The sequence below is a fragment of the Trachypithecus francoisi genome, unplaced genomic scaffold, assembly GCF_009764315.1.
Source record: "Trachypithecus francoisi isolate TF-2019V2 unplaced genomic scaffold, Tfra_2.0 Lachesis_group9, whole genome shotgun sequence".
In the NCBI taxonomy this organism is placed as follows: Eukaryota; Metazoa; Chordata; class Mammalia; order Primates; family Cercopithecidae; genus Trachypithecus; species Trachypithecus francoisi.
Genome location: NW_022681474.1, coordinates 11,476,203 through 11,493,521, shown reverse-complemented (window position 1 = coordinate 11,493,521; position 17,319 = coordinate 11,476,203). Strand labels below are relative to the sequence as shown.

The 17,319-nt window shown below is 41.6% G+C and overlaps 1 protein-coding gene across 15 annotated transcripts in view; it reads left to right on the top strand.

The window, feature by feature from the left end:
- The window catches only part of TASOR2 (transcription activation suppressor family member 2), an 82,837-nt gene that overhangs the window by 55,920 nt on the left and 9,598 nt on the right, over positions 1-17,319 (top strand). For all 15 annotated transcript variants that reach the window (XM_033208719.1, XM_033208717.1, XM_033208720.1 and 12 more), the window contains 3 exons: positions 1,089-1,968; positions 3,577-4,006; positions 8,157-12,005. In XM_033208719.1, coding sequence (XP_033064610.1) covers positions 1,089-1,968; positions 3,577-4,006; positions 8,157-12,005 — 5,159 coding nt within the window. The remainder of the gene's footprint in view (positions 1-1,088; positions 1,969-3,576; positions 4,007-8,156; positions 12,006-17,319) is intronic.

Genomic DNA, 17,319 nt, shown 5'->3' with positions numbered 1-17,319 from the left:
TCCCCTTTGGGTTTGCTGTTTTAAATAAAAACTGGGCAGTGGTTGATTAGCTTAACCCTTTCCCCATGCCCTTCTCTTTCTAATTGGTGACATCATAGGCTGGAGCTTTCTTCTCTTTAAATGTGTTACTCATTGGTCTTGGCTGGCAGGTTGTTAATTCATTTTGGGCCTGCTACTATGATAAAGAGGAACACAGTTGGCTTTTCTGTTCATCTATCTACCTACAGCAGAGAATCTTTGCCTAGTAGAGTTGTGAAGTTTATCCTTATAATAACAGCATTTAGGAAGGAATAATTAACATATTGAAAATACCTAGGGAAACCACTAGCAAATGTAAATATTCTGATTAAGGGCATTTGGATAGATTTGATTATCTATAAAAGAACATTGTCAGTAGATTTGCTCTTTCTTGGATAATGTAAAAGGGCAATGTTTTTGGTAATGAAAGTAAAAGTTTAAAAGGTAATGGAATTAATTGATGATTCTGAATACTCTTATGACTTTCCTAATTTTTTATTTCTATCACATCATGTAATTAAAGATCAATATAGTTAAAATCATTTGAACTTAGATAGTTTCTCTAATAAATCACTTGTTCAGGGAAATGATTCCTGAGAAAGTGCGTTAGCAAACTCTAATACACACTTGAAACTTCTACATTCCTGTCCTTATTAGATTGTAAGCTCCCCAAGGGCAAGACTCTCATCTTTTTTTTGTTTTTTTTTTCTGTTTGTACATTTTCTGAGCTGAGCTGTATGTCTTGTGTGTAGATCACTTCATATGTTTTTGAAAGGTAATTTCTTTCTAAATTAATGTACACATTCCTTAAGACTTGTCCCTCTGGTTTAACACATTATAATCTGAGGGTTGAAAGAGACCTTAATCTAATAGAAAATTTTAATATGCTATATATTACAAGTTTTATCTGAGGGTTGGAAGAGACCTTAATCTAATAGAAAATTTTAATATGCAATATATGTAACATAAGTTTTTCTCAAACATGTTGAGTTAACCATCATAGTAATATGGCAGAGAATTAATTCTATAACAAGCAAACATCTCTCTTTTTTTTTTCTTTTATACTGAAGTCAGAGGAGAAACCGCTTCAAAGCTTCAATCAGAAATTTCAAGAGATGGTCAAGAAGATGGGATTAGCATAAATAGCGTTCAACCAGAAAATACCACAGTGGCTCACAATGATCTTCCTGAAAACTCCATTGTCAACTATGACTCCCAGGCCCTGAATATGTTAGCCGATCTAGCATTAAGTTCTGCTACTTCTTCCACACCGGTATCTGAGCCTAGAAATCTTCACTGTTCCTCTGAATTGCCACAAAATGATGTTTTGCTCTCTAAAGAAAATTCTTTACAAGGTACATCTGACCATGAATATCACAGAGGAGTTAAAAGTCAAAAAGGTGAATTACTCCCTAACCCATCTTCTGATAGGAAGAGTAATTCTGAGTCAGACTTAATTGTTAGCCAAGATGAAGAAAGCTTGGTTCCTTGTAGTCAGGCCCCTGCTAAAGCCCAGTCAGCACTTACTGAGGAAATGCTGGAATCTTCAGATGCAAGTCAAAGCTCTTCTGTTTCTGTGGAACATTCTTATGCCCTGCTCCTTAGAGAACATTCAAAGAAAAATCTACAGGAGAGAGAGATACCAAGCCCTGTGTTTCCCAAGAATGGGACAAAAAGCCCTGAAGCAGTAACCCCAGTGGGGAAAGTCATGCCATTTCGGCATCAGCCCGGTCTTTTGCTTCAGCAAAAGCCTCCTGACGAGCCCGTGGTGAAGCCCAAGGATCGACCAGCGTCTTCCCGTGTGAAAAAATCTTCTTGCTCTCGTGTAGTGTTTAGCTGTGATGACTCCGTTAAGATCACTTTCAAATGTGAAACAGAATATGCATTCAGCTTAGATAGCAAATATACCAACAACCCACTGGAGAAAACTGTAGTAAGAGCATTACATGGGTGAGTATGAATGAAACTTGGTGAAAACGGATGAAATTTTTCTGTTGAGATGAATGTAGTGAGATGGGGAAACTTGTGCCAAACTCTGGAGAAGGAGAAAGAAGTGTGTGTAAAACCAGAAATTTGATAATAACATCAAGCAAACATGTTTCCTGGCAATAAAGAGTACCAGGCTGGTTTTCCCCTTGTACTCATGTGGAGAACTTTTTAAAGATAATTTTAGCCTAATGAATAGCTTTCCAATTTGCAATGCTCCTTCGTAAGCCCTTGTGGCTTTTGAATTTCAATTTTTAGATGAGATCTTAATGTAAAATAGTGTGAGATTTAGAAATAATGCTTTACAGACTGAATTCCAGAAGAAACATTTTAAAAATCACTTGTAGCTTGGTAAATTGGTCAGATTGATAGGAGTAAGCAGTTTCACTTAAGATTGTTCTATAGATCTCCCTTAAGGAGGAATCAAGGCAATAGTAACAGAGTGGTGACGAACACTGTCTTTGGAGTATAGACTAACCTAGGTTTGAAGCCGGGTTCTTTCCCTTTCTTACCTCCTGTGATCCTGGGCAAGTGTCTTGCTTCTGGACAGTGCTTCTTAATTGCGTGTGCTGCTCATCTAGAGATTTCACTGAACTGCAGATTCTGATGCATTCTCCTCGGGGAGAGACCTGGCATTCTGCATTTCTAAAGATTTTCAGGTGATACCAATGGTGGATGACAGTCTGTCGCCAACACTCAACTATGTAGCTGTATCCTGAGGTTACATATATTGGGATTTTTGCACAGTGACTGGCCAGTAGTAATAATAAATGGTAACCATTACTGTTAGCAAGAAGCACTCGTTAGCTACATGAAATGACATTCAGCTCCCTATTAATGAACTATTTCACATCTGACTATATGGACTCTACAGCTGTCAGGCTTTCTTCCGTCCACATGTTCATATATACTCATAAAGGTCATTTCCTAGAACTTCCTGTTTAGCTGTTGCCCAACTCTGCAGCCCCCCTAACTTATCGTACTCCGGCCATCTGCCATCCTTTTGCCTGCCAGAGGGCCAGAAATGTTTTCTGTCTGCCTTTACAGTTTCAGGATATTTTTCAGAACTATAATCTGAAAATAGTATAGTTCTGTTGAATTGTCCAGAGAGATATTTTATCTTCAGACTTTCTCAACTATTAGAAGAGAGACACAAAAATGGAAAATAAATGAATCAGCCAGACTTAGCAAAAGCATGACAATGAGGATTTGGGTATTGGTGAAACCATTTCTCCAATAAGTATTTTGTGTCCAGAGTGAATTTGTATGACGTAAAAGACACGTGCTACCCATGTTCAGATCATGGTTCTGCCATACAGGTTTTGTGATTTGAAGGAAGGCAGTTACATGTTCTGATTCTCAGTTCCCGTCTCTGTAAAATGAGTGGGTTAGATTGATAATTATTTGTTAAGTCAGCTACATATTTACTCATTCATGTTTCATATCTGTAACAAATTTTTAAAATAAAAACAAAAACTAAGGTTAATGTTGGAGGCACTTGCTTATGATAAGGTAATCAACTAAAATAACCATTTTCAATGATTTTCATGTGTTCTTTCTGTAAACTCTTAGGCCCTGGAATACTGATTTGCCTGATAATGTGGAAGAAGTGAAGCTTTTACTTCATATGTGGGTAGCTCTGTTTTACAGCAATCAGAACAAAGTCATACGATCTTCCCGAAAGGTTGTAGAACACAGCAACCCAGCAAAATATGTGTCTATAAATAGCACGTTAGAATCTTGTGAGCTCAGTGAAATTGAGGAGTCCCTTGGTTTGGAAAGATGTTCTGCAGACCCTCTCTTGGAGACTAACGAAATTTCCAGGGCTCATGCTGCTGAAGTGTCCTTCCGTGATGCTAACTGCTTGCTTCCTTTCATTAAAACACCACTTACCCAAGGCTTGGAACTCTGTGTACACAATGAACAGAAAAAAACTTTTGCAAGAAAGTGTCATCCAGACACCCTAGAAAACCAGGATTTCGTCTGTTCTTATAATAATGAGGTACGTTAAGCTGAATACTGTTAAATGTTGGCATTATTTTTGAAGAAAAAAACGTTTATATGTAAAATCACATTCAAAACAAGGCATTTTTAAATTTTAGGACAGTGAATTCTCAAGGTATGTAAAGAACTATTACACCAAAAACTTAGTTTTCATGAAGTGTCATCGAATTGTCTGCAGGTAGAGCTTACCTGCCATCCTGATTGAAAAAAAACAGAGTAAAAAAGTGTCATAGGGTCCACATGACCTGGGAGCCCACCATAATTTGAGGCAAATTGCTTATTTGCTTAATTTTTAAAAGAGGTGACTAATGCCTGTCATGTCTTATGTAGGATATTGTTTAAGGATCAAATATAGCAATAATAAATGTTAGACATACTTCGATAAACCTTAAAGTAAACTAAAATTATTTGTATTAAAATTATGTTTGAAGACAGATGCTGGAATAGTAAAATGCCAGACCTGTGAGAGAAGACCCGTTGCAAATAACTATTTGTAAATATGAAAAATGTACTTCGTTTTGTTCATTGTCCTCAGCTGACATTCAACCAGGCCACATAATCCAGATTTTACCTGGAGCAAATCTCAAAGTTGTTAACAAAATTCTAAGCAAATGAGTTGATAAAAGTACCTACCTTTTAAAGCTTTCAGCCCAAATTTATTCTAGAATAATATTGCTTGGGTTTGGGCAGCATCTGTGATTCCTGTCTTAACAAAGAGTAGACAGTGTTCCTATACCCGGGGTCACTGGGGACTTGGAGGTCCTTGGGTGAGCCTCACAGAACTGGTGAATATCTTCAAGTCATTGTCATCATCATGAGAATTAAAGATTTCTGAGTCACTGTGTGCCAGATAGTGAGTGTTCTAAGCCCTTCACTCACATGAACTCAGTTCATTCTCAGATAAGTTAAAGACTATTAATCTCCCCATTACACAGATGACAAAACTAAAGCACAGAGAAGTAAAGAAATTGCCTAAGGTCACATAGAAAATTATCAAGCCGGGATTCCAGTCTAGAAAACCTAAACATTGACTATGTATGTGCCTTTTTTTTTTCTAAAGATGGGGTTCAGCAGTTCCATCCTGTTCTCAAAGAATTACATAAAATCCAGTTAAGAATCACCACCTTAGAGTAAGAAAATACAGTTTAATCAGGGAGGTTTAGATTAAAACATATATACATGCTAGTTTCTTATAAAATACCATTTGTTGTGGTAATATGTAATTAACTATCATCAGTACTAATTTTAGCAATGACTTTGGCAAGCCTCACTGTTCAAATCAGTGATTCCTAACCATCTCCTTAGTATGTACTTACATAGGTTTTGGTTTTTTGTCATCTTGTTGAATGCTGTGCCTGTACTTGAAAGGCACACATGTACGCTATCACACTCCCTCCACCAGTTGGCACACTGGAATGTGAAGGGGATTCTGGCATGATAGCCACTAGAAACCAAGAGCATGTTGCTGCTAGTCATGTGTTTAGTTGGGCACTCTTTCTGAATTATCAGACTTTATTTTAGAAGCATTACACTTTACCTGTAGTAAAAATATATTGAAATATAAATATATCAAGATTGTCACGATTTGCATTTCACTAAGAGTACAGACATGGTGAGATTTAGGACTGAGGCTAAACGTTACCAGCCACACGATTGGGAGGGCCGTTATAAAAGTTCTCAGAAGTACACTGACTGTCGAGACTTTTCTAATACTTTGTTCTCTTAAAACTCTGGTGTCTCAGCCCCATGCTGCTGACTCTGACTCTTTTTTTGTTTTGTTTTGGGAAGAAGTCTTGACTCGTCCCCCAGGCACTATCTCAGCTCACTGCAACCTCTGCCTCCTGGGTTCAGCTGATTCTCCTGCCTCAGCCTCCCAAGTACCTGGGATTTCAGGCGCCTGCCACCACACCTGGCTAATTTTTGTATTTTTAGTAGAGACGGGGGTTCACCATGTTGGCCAGGCTGGTCTCGAACTCCTGACCTCAGGTGATGTGCCCACCTCGGCCTCCCAAAGTGCTGAGATTACACAACTGAGATTTTGTTTTGTTTTGAGACAGTGTCTCTGTCGCCCAGGCTGGAATGCAGTGGTGTGATCTTGGCTCACTGCAGCCTCTGCCTTCCCGGCTCATGTGATTCTCCTGCCTCAGCCTCCCAAGTAGCTGGGACTACAGGTGTGCACCACCGCGCCCGGCTAATTTTTGTATTTTTAGTAGAGACGGGGTTTCCCCATGTTGTCCAGGCCGGTCTGGAACTCCTGACCTCAGGCAATCCACCTGCCTCGGCCTCCCAAAGTGGTGGGATTATAGGCATGAGCCACTGCCCCAGCCAGAAATTGTTTTTTTGTTTGTTTTGTTTTATTTTGTTTTGTTTGAGACAGAATCTCATGAGCCACTGCCCCGGCCAGAAATGGGTTTGTTTGGTTTGTTTTTTTTTGAGACTGCAGCCTCTGCCTCCTGGGTTCAAGTGACTCTCTGCCTCAGCCTCCCAAGTAGCTGGAATTATAGGCGCATGCCACCACACCTGGGTAATTTTTATTTTTATTTTTATTTTTATTTTTTTTATTTTTATTTTTTTTTGAGACGGAGTCTCGCTCTGCCGCCCAGGCTGGAGTGCAGTGGCCGGATCTCAGCTCACTGCAAGCTCCGCCTCCCGGGTTCACGCCATTCTCCTGCCTCAGCCTCCCACGTAGCTGGGACTACAGGCGCCCGCCACATCGCCCAGCTAGTTTTTTTTTTTTTTTTTGTATTTTTAGTAGAGACGGGGTTTCACCGTGTTAGCCAGGATGGTCTCGATCTCCTGACCTCGTGATCCGCCCGTCTCGGCCTCCCAGAGTGCTGGGATTACAGGCTTGAGCCACCGCGCCCGGCCAATTTTTATATTTTTAATAGAGACTAGGCTTCACCATGTTGGCCAGGCTGGTCTTGAACTTCTGGCCTAACGTGATCCGCCCGCCAGAGCCTGCCAAAGTTCTGAGATTACAGGCGTGAGAGGCCACGCCCTACCTAAGACAAATGTTTTTAACGAGATTTTGAACACAGTTCCTGATTTCCAACATCTATGCTTCAAGACATGGCAGGCAGTTTGTAAGCATGGTGTTTCTAGCATTGCAGAGGTATGATCAGTTGTATTCATCAGTTCATTTTATCGTATGCTGGACAAGACCATGCTTGAGCTTTAAATAAAAAACACCAACCTGTTTATGAGGTTATCAGAACTGTCCTGAGATGATAGCTCTGCTAATGTTTAACCTAAATCCTGCTTGCTACTGTTTAAATCAGTTCCTTTTAGTTCGGTTTATGAATGCAAACCACATTGATAAGTTTTCAATTGCCCTGTACAATAGGAGGTATTAAGATGAGAAAGAATCTCCAGTTTTATTCAAAAAAAGATAGTTAAGGGATGAGGGGCCTTTATTTACTAGAATCAATGTATTCTGAGTACAGGGGATAGTAATTAATTTACTCTGTTGCCTCATGGGAGAGTTTCAGATGATGGTGTACTTATGGTCTAATTGAAAACGGATGTTAAAAATGTTATTCTTTGCTTTTTAAAAATTGTCTTTTAGGCTGGGCTTTTTAGCTACTTTTCCCAGCTACTCGGGAGGCTGAGGCAGAGAGTCACTTGAACCCGGGAGGCAGAGGTTGCAGTGAGCCGAGATCACTCCACTGTACTCCAGCCTGGATGATAAAGCAAGACCCTGTCTTAAAAAAAATAAAAATTAAAAAAATCGAATTTATTAAAAACAAAATTGAATGCTTTTTCTCTAGTGCTACACTTCTGGATTAAGCGGTGCTAAGTAGCAAACAGGCTGCATTTAAAGTCTTAAATTGTCAGTAGTCTAGTTATTTTTCTTCCAAAAAGCTAATTTAAAAAGAGGAAAAAAAGCTTCAAAGTTCAGAAAGTTTTGGAGTTCTCCTCTGTGTATGATTTTAAAGAAAACAAATCCCATTGAGGGTATTTTAAGCCTGTCTTTAAAAGAGGGATTTGCTTGATTTGTACCCTGTGATATTTTCAGCTAGAAAATTCAAAAGAACATTCACAAACTAAAATTAATTTCTATCTTTTCTGTTCTTCACATGTACATATAATTGTATAAGAAACATTTTATGTGACTGATTTTTTTTTTTTTTTTACTTTGGCCATTTCAGGTAATTGGGGAAGAAGCTAAACAAGAATCATTAGATAAACTGGAGACTTCTAATCTTGTGCTTTCTGGTATTGGAAGTACACGAACTAATGGACCCTCTGTTCCTAATGAAGAAGAAACTGTTCAGCCACTGGATAGCACAAGAGTGGCTTCTTACAGTGGCACAGTTACTCAGACCACATTCACCAGGACTTATGATGGGACTGGTAGTCAGCCAGTAATATGTCAGAGCTCTGTGTGTAGCACCCTTGAAAACAAAGTGGATGTTCCTGATGCAGCAATGCAGACAAAAACAGGTACTTTACAGGACCTTATCCAACATGGCAGCCCCATAAACAATGAATGTCACCCTTCCTTGGAAAGAAAGGATGATAATATGGAGTGTGCAGTGATTAATCCAGAACCAGTTACTCTCATCTTTGAAAAAAATGCACATATACCATTACAGACAGAAGGTGTAAATACAGCTGATGAACCTACAACCTTTAATAAGGAGTTGATTAAGCAAGTATCACCTGCTGCAAGCTTTAGACATCCTGTATCCACCTCGGAAAAGGCACAAACACAAGGCCTGAGGGACATTCCCTCTCTAGTAGTTGCAGGACAGAAGGGCTCTAAGTACCTTTGTGCCTCCTCAGTAGGTAGAGAGACACTTGATGAAGAAGTGTGTTCATTACAGAAAGAGATGCCTCTTCCAGTCTCATTACCGTCTGATAAAGCAATGGTAATGGAGGCATTATCATTAGTTAAAAGTTCTAGTTATCTATTACCGAGTGAAGAAGTGAGGTGCACTCAGAATTTCCTTTCACAGACTCAGAGTCTCCTCAGCCTGTCTTCAGAAGGGCGTGTAGAACCGACACAGGTTGAAGTGGACTCATCATCAGCCTCTACCGCCTTGGGAAAGCAGTGTTCGCTTAACTGCATTTCATCAGGATGCCACACATCAGGTGACTCTTTAGAACGGAGGAAGAATAACAAGAATGGTCCAAACACTGAAAATATGAATTTTGAAGAGTTTGATTCCGTATTTATCAAACAAAGAAGGCTGTCTGTGAGTAGAGAGGTCAGCCTAGAGTTATCAGAGGAAGATTCTAACATTGAGTTAGCTCTAACAATATCACCACCTACAAGTCCCAGAGAAGAAATGCCAGCTGGTGAAATAGAACAATTTGAAGAGGCCCCATTTTCAAATTTAGAACTTCAGGATGTAGCTGAGGAAATAGGTGAACCAGAAGAGGTGGCTCTCACAGAAAGCAGAGAAGTGAATTCTGCTGACAGTTTGTCAGTATATCCCACAGTGTCAGAAGAACCAGTAGAAAATAAGGAGAGAAAGGGGGATAATTTACAACCAGTTACTGTAATACTTTCTAAAGAAAATTGCACCCTTGAGATTGCAGAGGAAATTAATGTGACCTCCGATTTTCCCTTTGATTCTGTAATTGAGGAAGTATCACCAGCTTCTAGTCCTGAGCCTCCAGCACCAGTTAAAGAGACACGACCATATCAGGCTGTGACTCCATGCATTTTAAACCTTCATGGTACACAGTGTGAGAAGAGCAACCGAATCTCCCAGCGGGTGTCAGAAGACTTAGGCATAACAGAAAAAGAAAAATCTTTTGTTGGTCCTGCCCATCCCGTGGGGCAAGATAACTTTACCCAGGTACAACAAATGCAGGTCTCTGCTGAAATGCCTCTAATATTAACTGATCATCCAGGAAGAACAGGTAGACCAACCTTTCCTGGTAAAGTAACTGAGGAAATGGTCTCAAGTGAGCATGATGAGGGTTTATCTTTCTCAGGAAAGGTGCAGTGCTATGGTAGGGAGTTAAACCAGCCTGCCTCAGCTGCCGAATACACAGGTGACTTCAGTCCTTCTCCTGAAAAACTGGTAAAATCAGGAAATCCATTGCAGCCAATTAGAGTAGAAAACAGAAATTTGGACTTAAAACATCTTGTCTTGGAGTCCAGTGAACCTCCATTTAGTCCTAGAAATGTTACTGAAAATATGTCTTTGTCTGACACATTGGTTTCCACAGCTGCGCCAAGTGGTGTCGTAAAACAGCAGACTAGCCCTAAAAGCAGTCAGAACAATCTCTTTACCAGTGACTTGAAAACAGATGAAGGCATTTATCTGCAGGTGAAGTCTTTGACAACTGCCTCAGTTGATGGAGCTTATTCTACACAGGGATGCTTGTGCTCAGTGGTCCCCACACTTTGTTCTTCCTCAGACAGTGCTACATTAACCCATTATGTAAGACCAATAAATGCAGAGCCAGCATTTCAAGCACAGGAAATACCAGCGGTCAGAATGGCCAGTTTGCTTAAGAAGGATGAAACTGAAGCTGAGTTACATAAAGAAATCACAGGTCTAGGCACTGCTGGCCCTCAGGCCAACACCAAATCTTCTCTAAAAGGCAAACGCAAAGCCATCCACACGCTGCAAGATGTGTCAACATGTGAAACAGAGGAGCTGTTGAATGTTGGAGTTTCCTCCCTTTGTGCTAGTCCCTACCAAAATACAGCAGACACCAGGGAAAATCTCAGTAAAGAGCCTTTGACCTCCTTTGTTTCAGAATCCTTTGATACTTCTGTTTGTGGAATATCCACAGAGCACATAGAAATTGAGAACAATGGGGAGGGCCTCAGGGCTCAGGCTGGTTCTGAAACCCTAGGCAGAGACGCAGAGGTCAGTGGGAATTCCGACATGCACTATGAACTGCTTTCTGGAGATTCTGATCTAGACCTGATTGGTGATTGTAGAAATCCCAAATGCGATTTGGAGGATTCTTGTACTTTAAGAGGTAGTTACACCAGGAAAAAAGATGTTCTCACAGATGGCTGTGAGTCATCATTGAACTTCCACAACCACCACCAAGGGGACTGGGGCTGCTCTAGCCAGGTTCCAGGCATGGAGACCAGCCTCCCTCCTGGGCACTGGACCACTAGGGTAAAGAAAGAAGAGAAGTGTGTGCCACCTTACGTCCAAATCCGAGATCTCCACGGGATCCTCAGGACTTACGCCAACTTCTCTGTAACAAAAGAGCTCAGAGACACCATGAGAACTTCACACAGCCTGAGGAGGCACCCGAGTTTCACTGCAAACTGTGACCTGCCCAGCTCCTGGCCAAGCACTTGGCAGGTGGCAGACGACCTCACCCAGAACACTTTGGACCTGGAGTATCTGCGTTTTGCACATAAGCTAAAACAGACCATAAAGAATTGGGATTCTCAGCATTCTGCCTCCTCCGCCAATGTCTTCCCAAAGGAGTTACCGACCCAGATCTCCATTGGTGCTTTCCCTTTGACAAAAATATCTGAGGCTCCAATTCTGCATCCTGCACCTAGGAGCAGAAGCCCCCTTCTGGTAACAGTTGTGGAGTCAGATCCCAGACCACAGGGGCAGCCCAGGAGAGGCTACACAGCCGGCAATCTGGACAACTCTTCCTCTTGGAGAGAGAGATACAGTCATAATAGAGATCTTACAAATCCTCAAAGAAATCAGACTGTTTCATTCCACCTTAACAAACTGAAATACAACAGTACTTTGAAGGAATCTCGGAATGATATTTCACTTATTCTCAGTGAGTATGCCGAATTCAACAAGGTAATGAAGAATAGCAACCAAGTCGTTTTCCAAGACAAAGAGCTAAATGATGCTTCTGGAGAAGCCACTGCTCAAGTGATGTATCTGCCTTTCCCAGGACGGTCAATCTCCTTTGAAGACATAATCATAGACTTGTGCGCCAATTTGCACATCAAACTAAGAAGTGTTGTGAAAGAGGCTTGTAAAAGTACCTTCCTGTTCTACCTTGTCGAAACAGAAGACAAATCATTCTTTGTAAGAACAAAGGTAAAGTGCCAGTCATGTCTTACATACTATTTTAATTGCTAATTTTAGTTTTAGAAATAATAAATTTAGCGTATTAACCATCAAAAAGAAATGATGGTATGACATAGGATTTAAATTTCATAGCTTAGTCTTTATCTGCATACTAAATGTTTTCCTGCAGGATCTGCCATTTGTACTATATTTGAAAATTAGTATTATGTTCCAGAATTAGGGCAGTGACTAATTTTTTTTCACAAAAAGTTACCAGTGTACACATGCCCGTACTTCAAATGTAAATACAAACACATTCCAATGTTAAAATACAGATTTTTTGAAAAGTATTATTACCTGTGTTCCTCCATTAGTGTAGATTGTCAAGTAGGACCTCTTCTGGTTTTGGATGTATTTTTCTTTTAATTTGAATGTTAGGATAACTGATGTTACGGTGAGTACATGGAGTAATATAGTCCTTAAATTTAAGTAATGGAACCATGGTGAAATTCTGGCATGGGCGGAGCCAGAACCTGTCTTGATTCACCATTAACTTCATTGTTTTAGCCTTCCAGAATTTATTTATCTTCTATTTTGGTTATAGACAGCATTTTAAAAAATTTATTGTTTCTAATTTCAAATTTACATAAAGGTTGCAGAAATAGTACCCTTTACCCAGATACCGCAATGTTAACATTTCTGAACCATTTGCAAATGTGTTGCAGACACAGTGTCCCATTACCTCTTGATACTTAAATGTATATTACCTGAGTTCAAGGATATTCATCTTTTTAACCACCGAACAACCCTGTACATCAGGATGTTAATATAATATTAATGTGACCATCTCCACCAACCTCATCTAGGTCCAGGATCATAGGTGTCTAGAATTGTCATGTCTTCAGTCTGCAAGAGTTCCTCTATTATTCCTTATCTTTTATGACCTTAACAGTTTTGAAGATCGTAGGCCAGTTGTTTGGTAGAATTTCCTTCCATTTGTGTTCATATGTTGTTTCTCCATGACTTAGGCATTTTAGGTGAGAATACTCAGATATCATGTGCTGCTCTTCTCAGTGCATTAATTGTATCAGGAGGCACCAATTGATTGATCCCCTTACTGGTATATTAACCTTTTCACTTGGTTAAGATGATTTCTACCAGGTTTCTCCAATGTAAAGTTATGTTGAACTTAGTAATAAGTTGGAAGATACTTGAGAGTGTATAAAATCCTATTCCTTATCAGACTTTTTTATCCACTAGATTTAACATCAACTGGTGATTCTTATCTGAATCAGTTATTACTATGATGATTGCCAAATAGTGATACTGAAATTCCATCAGATTCCTTCTGCATTTCTTAGTTGGCATTCTGCTGTAGAATAGAGCTTTCCCTTATTTTCCATTTATCTATTCATTTGCTTATCTGTATCACTGTGGACCATGGCACATTTTGTTTTACTTAAAGGGTTATCATCTGTTTCTTCATTATTTTAATACTTAGATTGTCCCAGACCCAGCCAGTGGGAGTCCCTTTAAGTTGGCTTCTGTGTCCTTTTGACAATTTGCCATAATTCTTTGGGCACTTCTTTACTTTGGGGTGTAACATAATGTTCCAGGCTTATCTTGTATTTTCCTTGCCCTTACTTTGAAGTCAAGCATTTCTCCAAGGAGCTGTATGACTCTTTAGTGAAGAGTGGCATTTAGAATCACCATCTAGGAGGTACTGGGTGAATGAACTCAGTGCCACTTGGTGTCTTTGCTTCTAGGTCCTCTCAGCACATAAAGCCAATAAATATACATATGTACATACATATATGTATATCTCTATGTATAAAAAGCAAAAACAGAGGAGTTCACACTCATCCCCAATTCTAGTCCAGTGCTGCCAGGTTTGTGCTAGCCTTCTCCGTGTGTGGAGCTCCCTTCTCTGAGGTTGACTGTTCATCCTCAGTGTTTTGACTTATTATCCCTCCCAAGTCCCCCTCCCCGATCCTCCTCCCAACCCCAGGTATAATGAGACCCATCACTGAGGCACTAACCCTGACCTCCCCAAACTCCCTGACCTGAGGGGCCAGCTGCCCTCCCCCACCTTTGCAGTAGAAAGCTCCATTCAGATGCCAGCAGTCCTGCTTAGTATCTACCCCAGAGCCCCAGCGTGTCCAGGTGGGGCGGGGGGGATGTTGCTTTTTTGGCATGATTCTTACAGTCTAATGGGACAGGAAAACACTGATTAAGAGAGTCACACAAATAAATGTAAAGTGAAAGTGATGGTAAATGTGACGCAGGTGCCACGAGGACGCATTGAGGGTGGTTGGCCTGGCCGGGGAGGTCTTTCCTCAGGAAGTGCTGCAGCACAAGAAGCAGAGCATAAGGGGTCTGCAGGCCGTGTGCAGAGCTGGACATGCCGCATGTCGGTTCCACATGCCCGCCAGGCCTGTCATAGACTTCACTCACCTCACTTCTGCTGACTTCCTGTGCTAATTCCCGATTGCCACATGGCGAGTCCATGGGCGCTGGATTACTGAGTAACGAGTTACTTAGTAATGAGGGACATGTGTCCCTCATTGTCACAGTGTCCCCTGAGTGCACGGTCACAAGACCACTTCTGATCTGGAGTACAGAGGCCACTGCGGAAACCACAGAGCTGCATAAAGATTTCTTGGTCTGCCCAGCTTTTCTCATATGGAGGTGTGTAGCTGGCAAACACACCACAGGGAGCAGCCTCCTGGTGCTGGAGGGCTCATCAGAGCGAATCAGCCATGTCAGCCAGAGGCTCGGGCTGGGCTGTGGGAGAGAACAGCCTCACGCCTCCTGTGGCAGTGCAGGGCCTTGAGTCACACTGAGCCATTTAGACTTCATCCTGAGGTCGCTAGGAGCCACTGGAAAGGTTCTTTTTTCTTTTTTTTTTGAGACGGAGTCTCACTCTGTCGCCCAGGCTGGAGTGCTGTGGCCGGATCTCAGCTCACTGCAAGCTCCGCCTCCCGGGTTCACGCCATTCTCCTGCCTCAGCCTCCCGGGTAGCTGGGACTACAGACGCCGCCACCTCGCCCGGCTAGTTTTTTGTAGTTTTTAGTAGAGACGGGGTTTCACCGTGTTAGCCAGGATGGTCTCGATCTCCTGACCTCGTGATCCGCCCGTCTCGGCCTCCCAAAGTGCTGGGATTACAGGCTTGAGCCACCGCACCCGGCCGGAAAGGTTCTTTTGTGTTTTTTTCCCCCTAACCACTAGACTACCAGAGATAAAGTTTTCTAAAAAATCTTTTTAAAGGTTTTTTTTTTCAAGTGAAGCAGGCGGAGTAGGGATTTTTAAAAATCTTTAAAAACTGGTTGTGATTCGTTGTAAAAGATCTTTTAAACAAGTAGCATCATATTTGCATTTTAGAGCGATATCTTAGCAGATGGAGAACAGATTGGAAAAATGATAGTCACTGCCTTAACGTGAAACTCCATTGTTGCTAGAGTCAGCAACACTTCTTCTGCAAGATGGCTGGTATTTTGAGTCAACTAAATATTACTGTAAATGGTTTTTTCAAATGTGTGGAATATGCTCTTTAACCTAATTGTATTTTTCCCTGGCCGAGGATCCTTTTGTTTGCCAAGGTTTTTTTGTTTTGTTTTTTGTTTTATTTTGAGACGGAGTCTTGCTCTGTCACCCAGGCTGGAGTGCAGTGGCACGATCTCAGCACACTGCAAGCTCCACCTCCCACATTCACACCATTCTTCTGCCTCAGCCTCCTGAGTAGCTGGGACTACAGGCGCCCGCCACCATGCCCAGCTAATTTTGTGTATTTCTTAGTAGAGACGGGGTTTCACCGTGGTCTCGATCTCCTGACCTCGTGATCTGCCTACCTCGGCCTCCCAGAGTGCTGGGATTACAGGCATGAGCCACCAAGCCCGGCCTGTTTGCCAGGGTTCTTGATGAATGGTTGCCCGATTTGGTTTTATATTCCCTCTATTGTCTTTGCTCCAAGTTCCTTGCCATTTCGGTAAGTAGCACTGTAGTTGAAAAGATACTGAATGATCTTCACGCTCTTCAGTCTTTCTGTAGGCCCTCAGCCTCCAAAAGCAATCTGGAAATCAGTTTAGTTTTTTTCTTTTACCTTGAATTAAGGTTAATTTTATTTGATTAATTAAACATCCTATACCCTGACATGAGCTAGAGTGACTCTAGAATCAACCAAGTTAGCATCATGGTCACGTACATGTTTTGGCACAGTGAGCAAAATACTTGGTTTCTTTTAGCTTCCACCTTCCCAAAAAGCAACAGAGGGTGCAGTGACTCATGCCTGTAATCCCAGCACTTTGGAAAGCTGAGGCAGGTGGATCACCTAAGGTCAGGAGTTGGAGACCAGACTGGCCAACATAGTGAAACCTTGTCTCTACTAAAAATACAAAAATTAGCCGGGTGTGGTGGTGCGTGCTTGTGGTACTCAGGAGGCTAAGGCAGGAGAATCACTTGAACCCAGGATGTAGAGGTTGTAGTAAGCCACTGTGCTCCAGCCTGCCCTACAGAGCGAGACTCCACAACAGAGCAGTAATCTTAGTTCTCACTTCCTTTCCAGATGAAGTGATACAATTTTCATGAAGAAGAGAGTATAGCAATGCTAAAGTTTTATTCATAGCAGGAGTTTTTTGTTTGTTTGTTTTTTGTTTTATTTTGAGACGGAGTCTTGCTCTGTCACCCAGGCTGGAGTGCAGTGGCACGATCTCAGCACACTGCAAGCTCCACCTCCCACATTCACACCATTCTTCTGCCTCAGCCTCCTGAGTAGCTGGGACTACAGGCGCCCGCCACCATGCCCAGCTAATTTTGTGTATTTCTTAGTAGAGACGGGGTTTCACCGTGGTCTCGATCTCCTGACCTCGTGATCTGCCTACCTCGGCCTCCCAGAGTGCTGGGATTACAGGCATGAGCCACCAAGCCCGGCCTGTTTGCCAGGGTTCTTGATGAATGGTTGCCCGATTTGGTTTTATATTCCCTCTATTGTCTTTGCTCCAAGTTCCTTGCCATTTCGGTAAGTAGCACTGTAGTTGAAAAGATACTGAATGATCTTCACGCTCTTCAGTCTTTCTGTAGGCCCTCAGCCTCCAAAAGCAATCTGGAAATCAGTTTAGTTTTTTTCTTTTACCTTGAATTAAGGTTAATTTTATTTGATTAATTAAACATCCTATACCCTGACATGAGCTAGAGTGACTCTAGAATCAACCAAGTTAGCATCATGGTCACGTACATGTTTTGGCACAGTGAGCAAAATACTTGGTTTCTTTTAGCTTCCACCTTCCCAAAAAGCAACAGAGGGTGCAGTGACTCATGCCTGTAATCCCAGCACTTTGGAAAGCTGAGG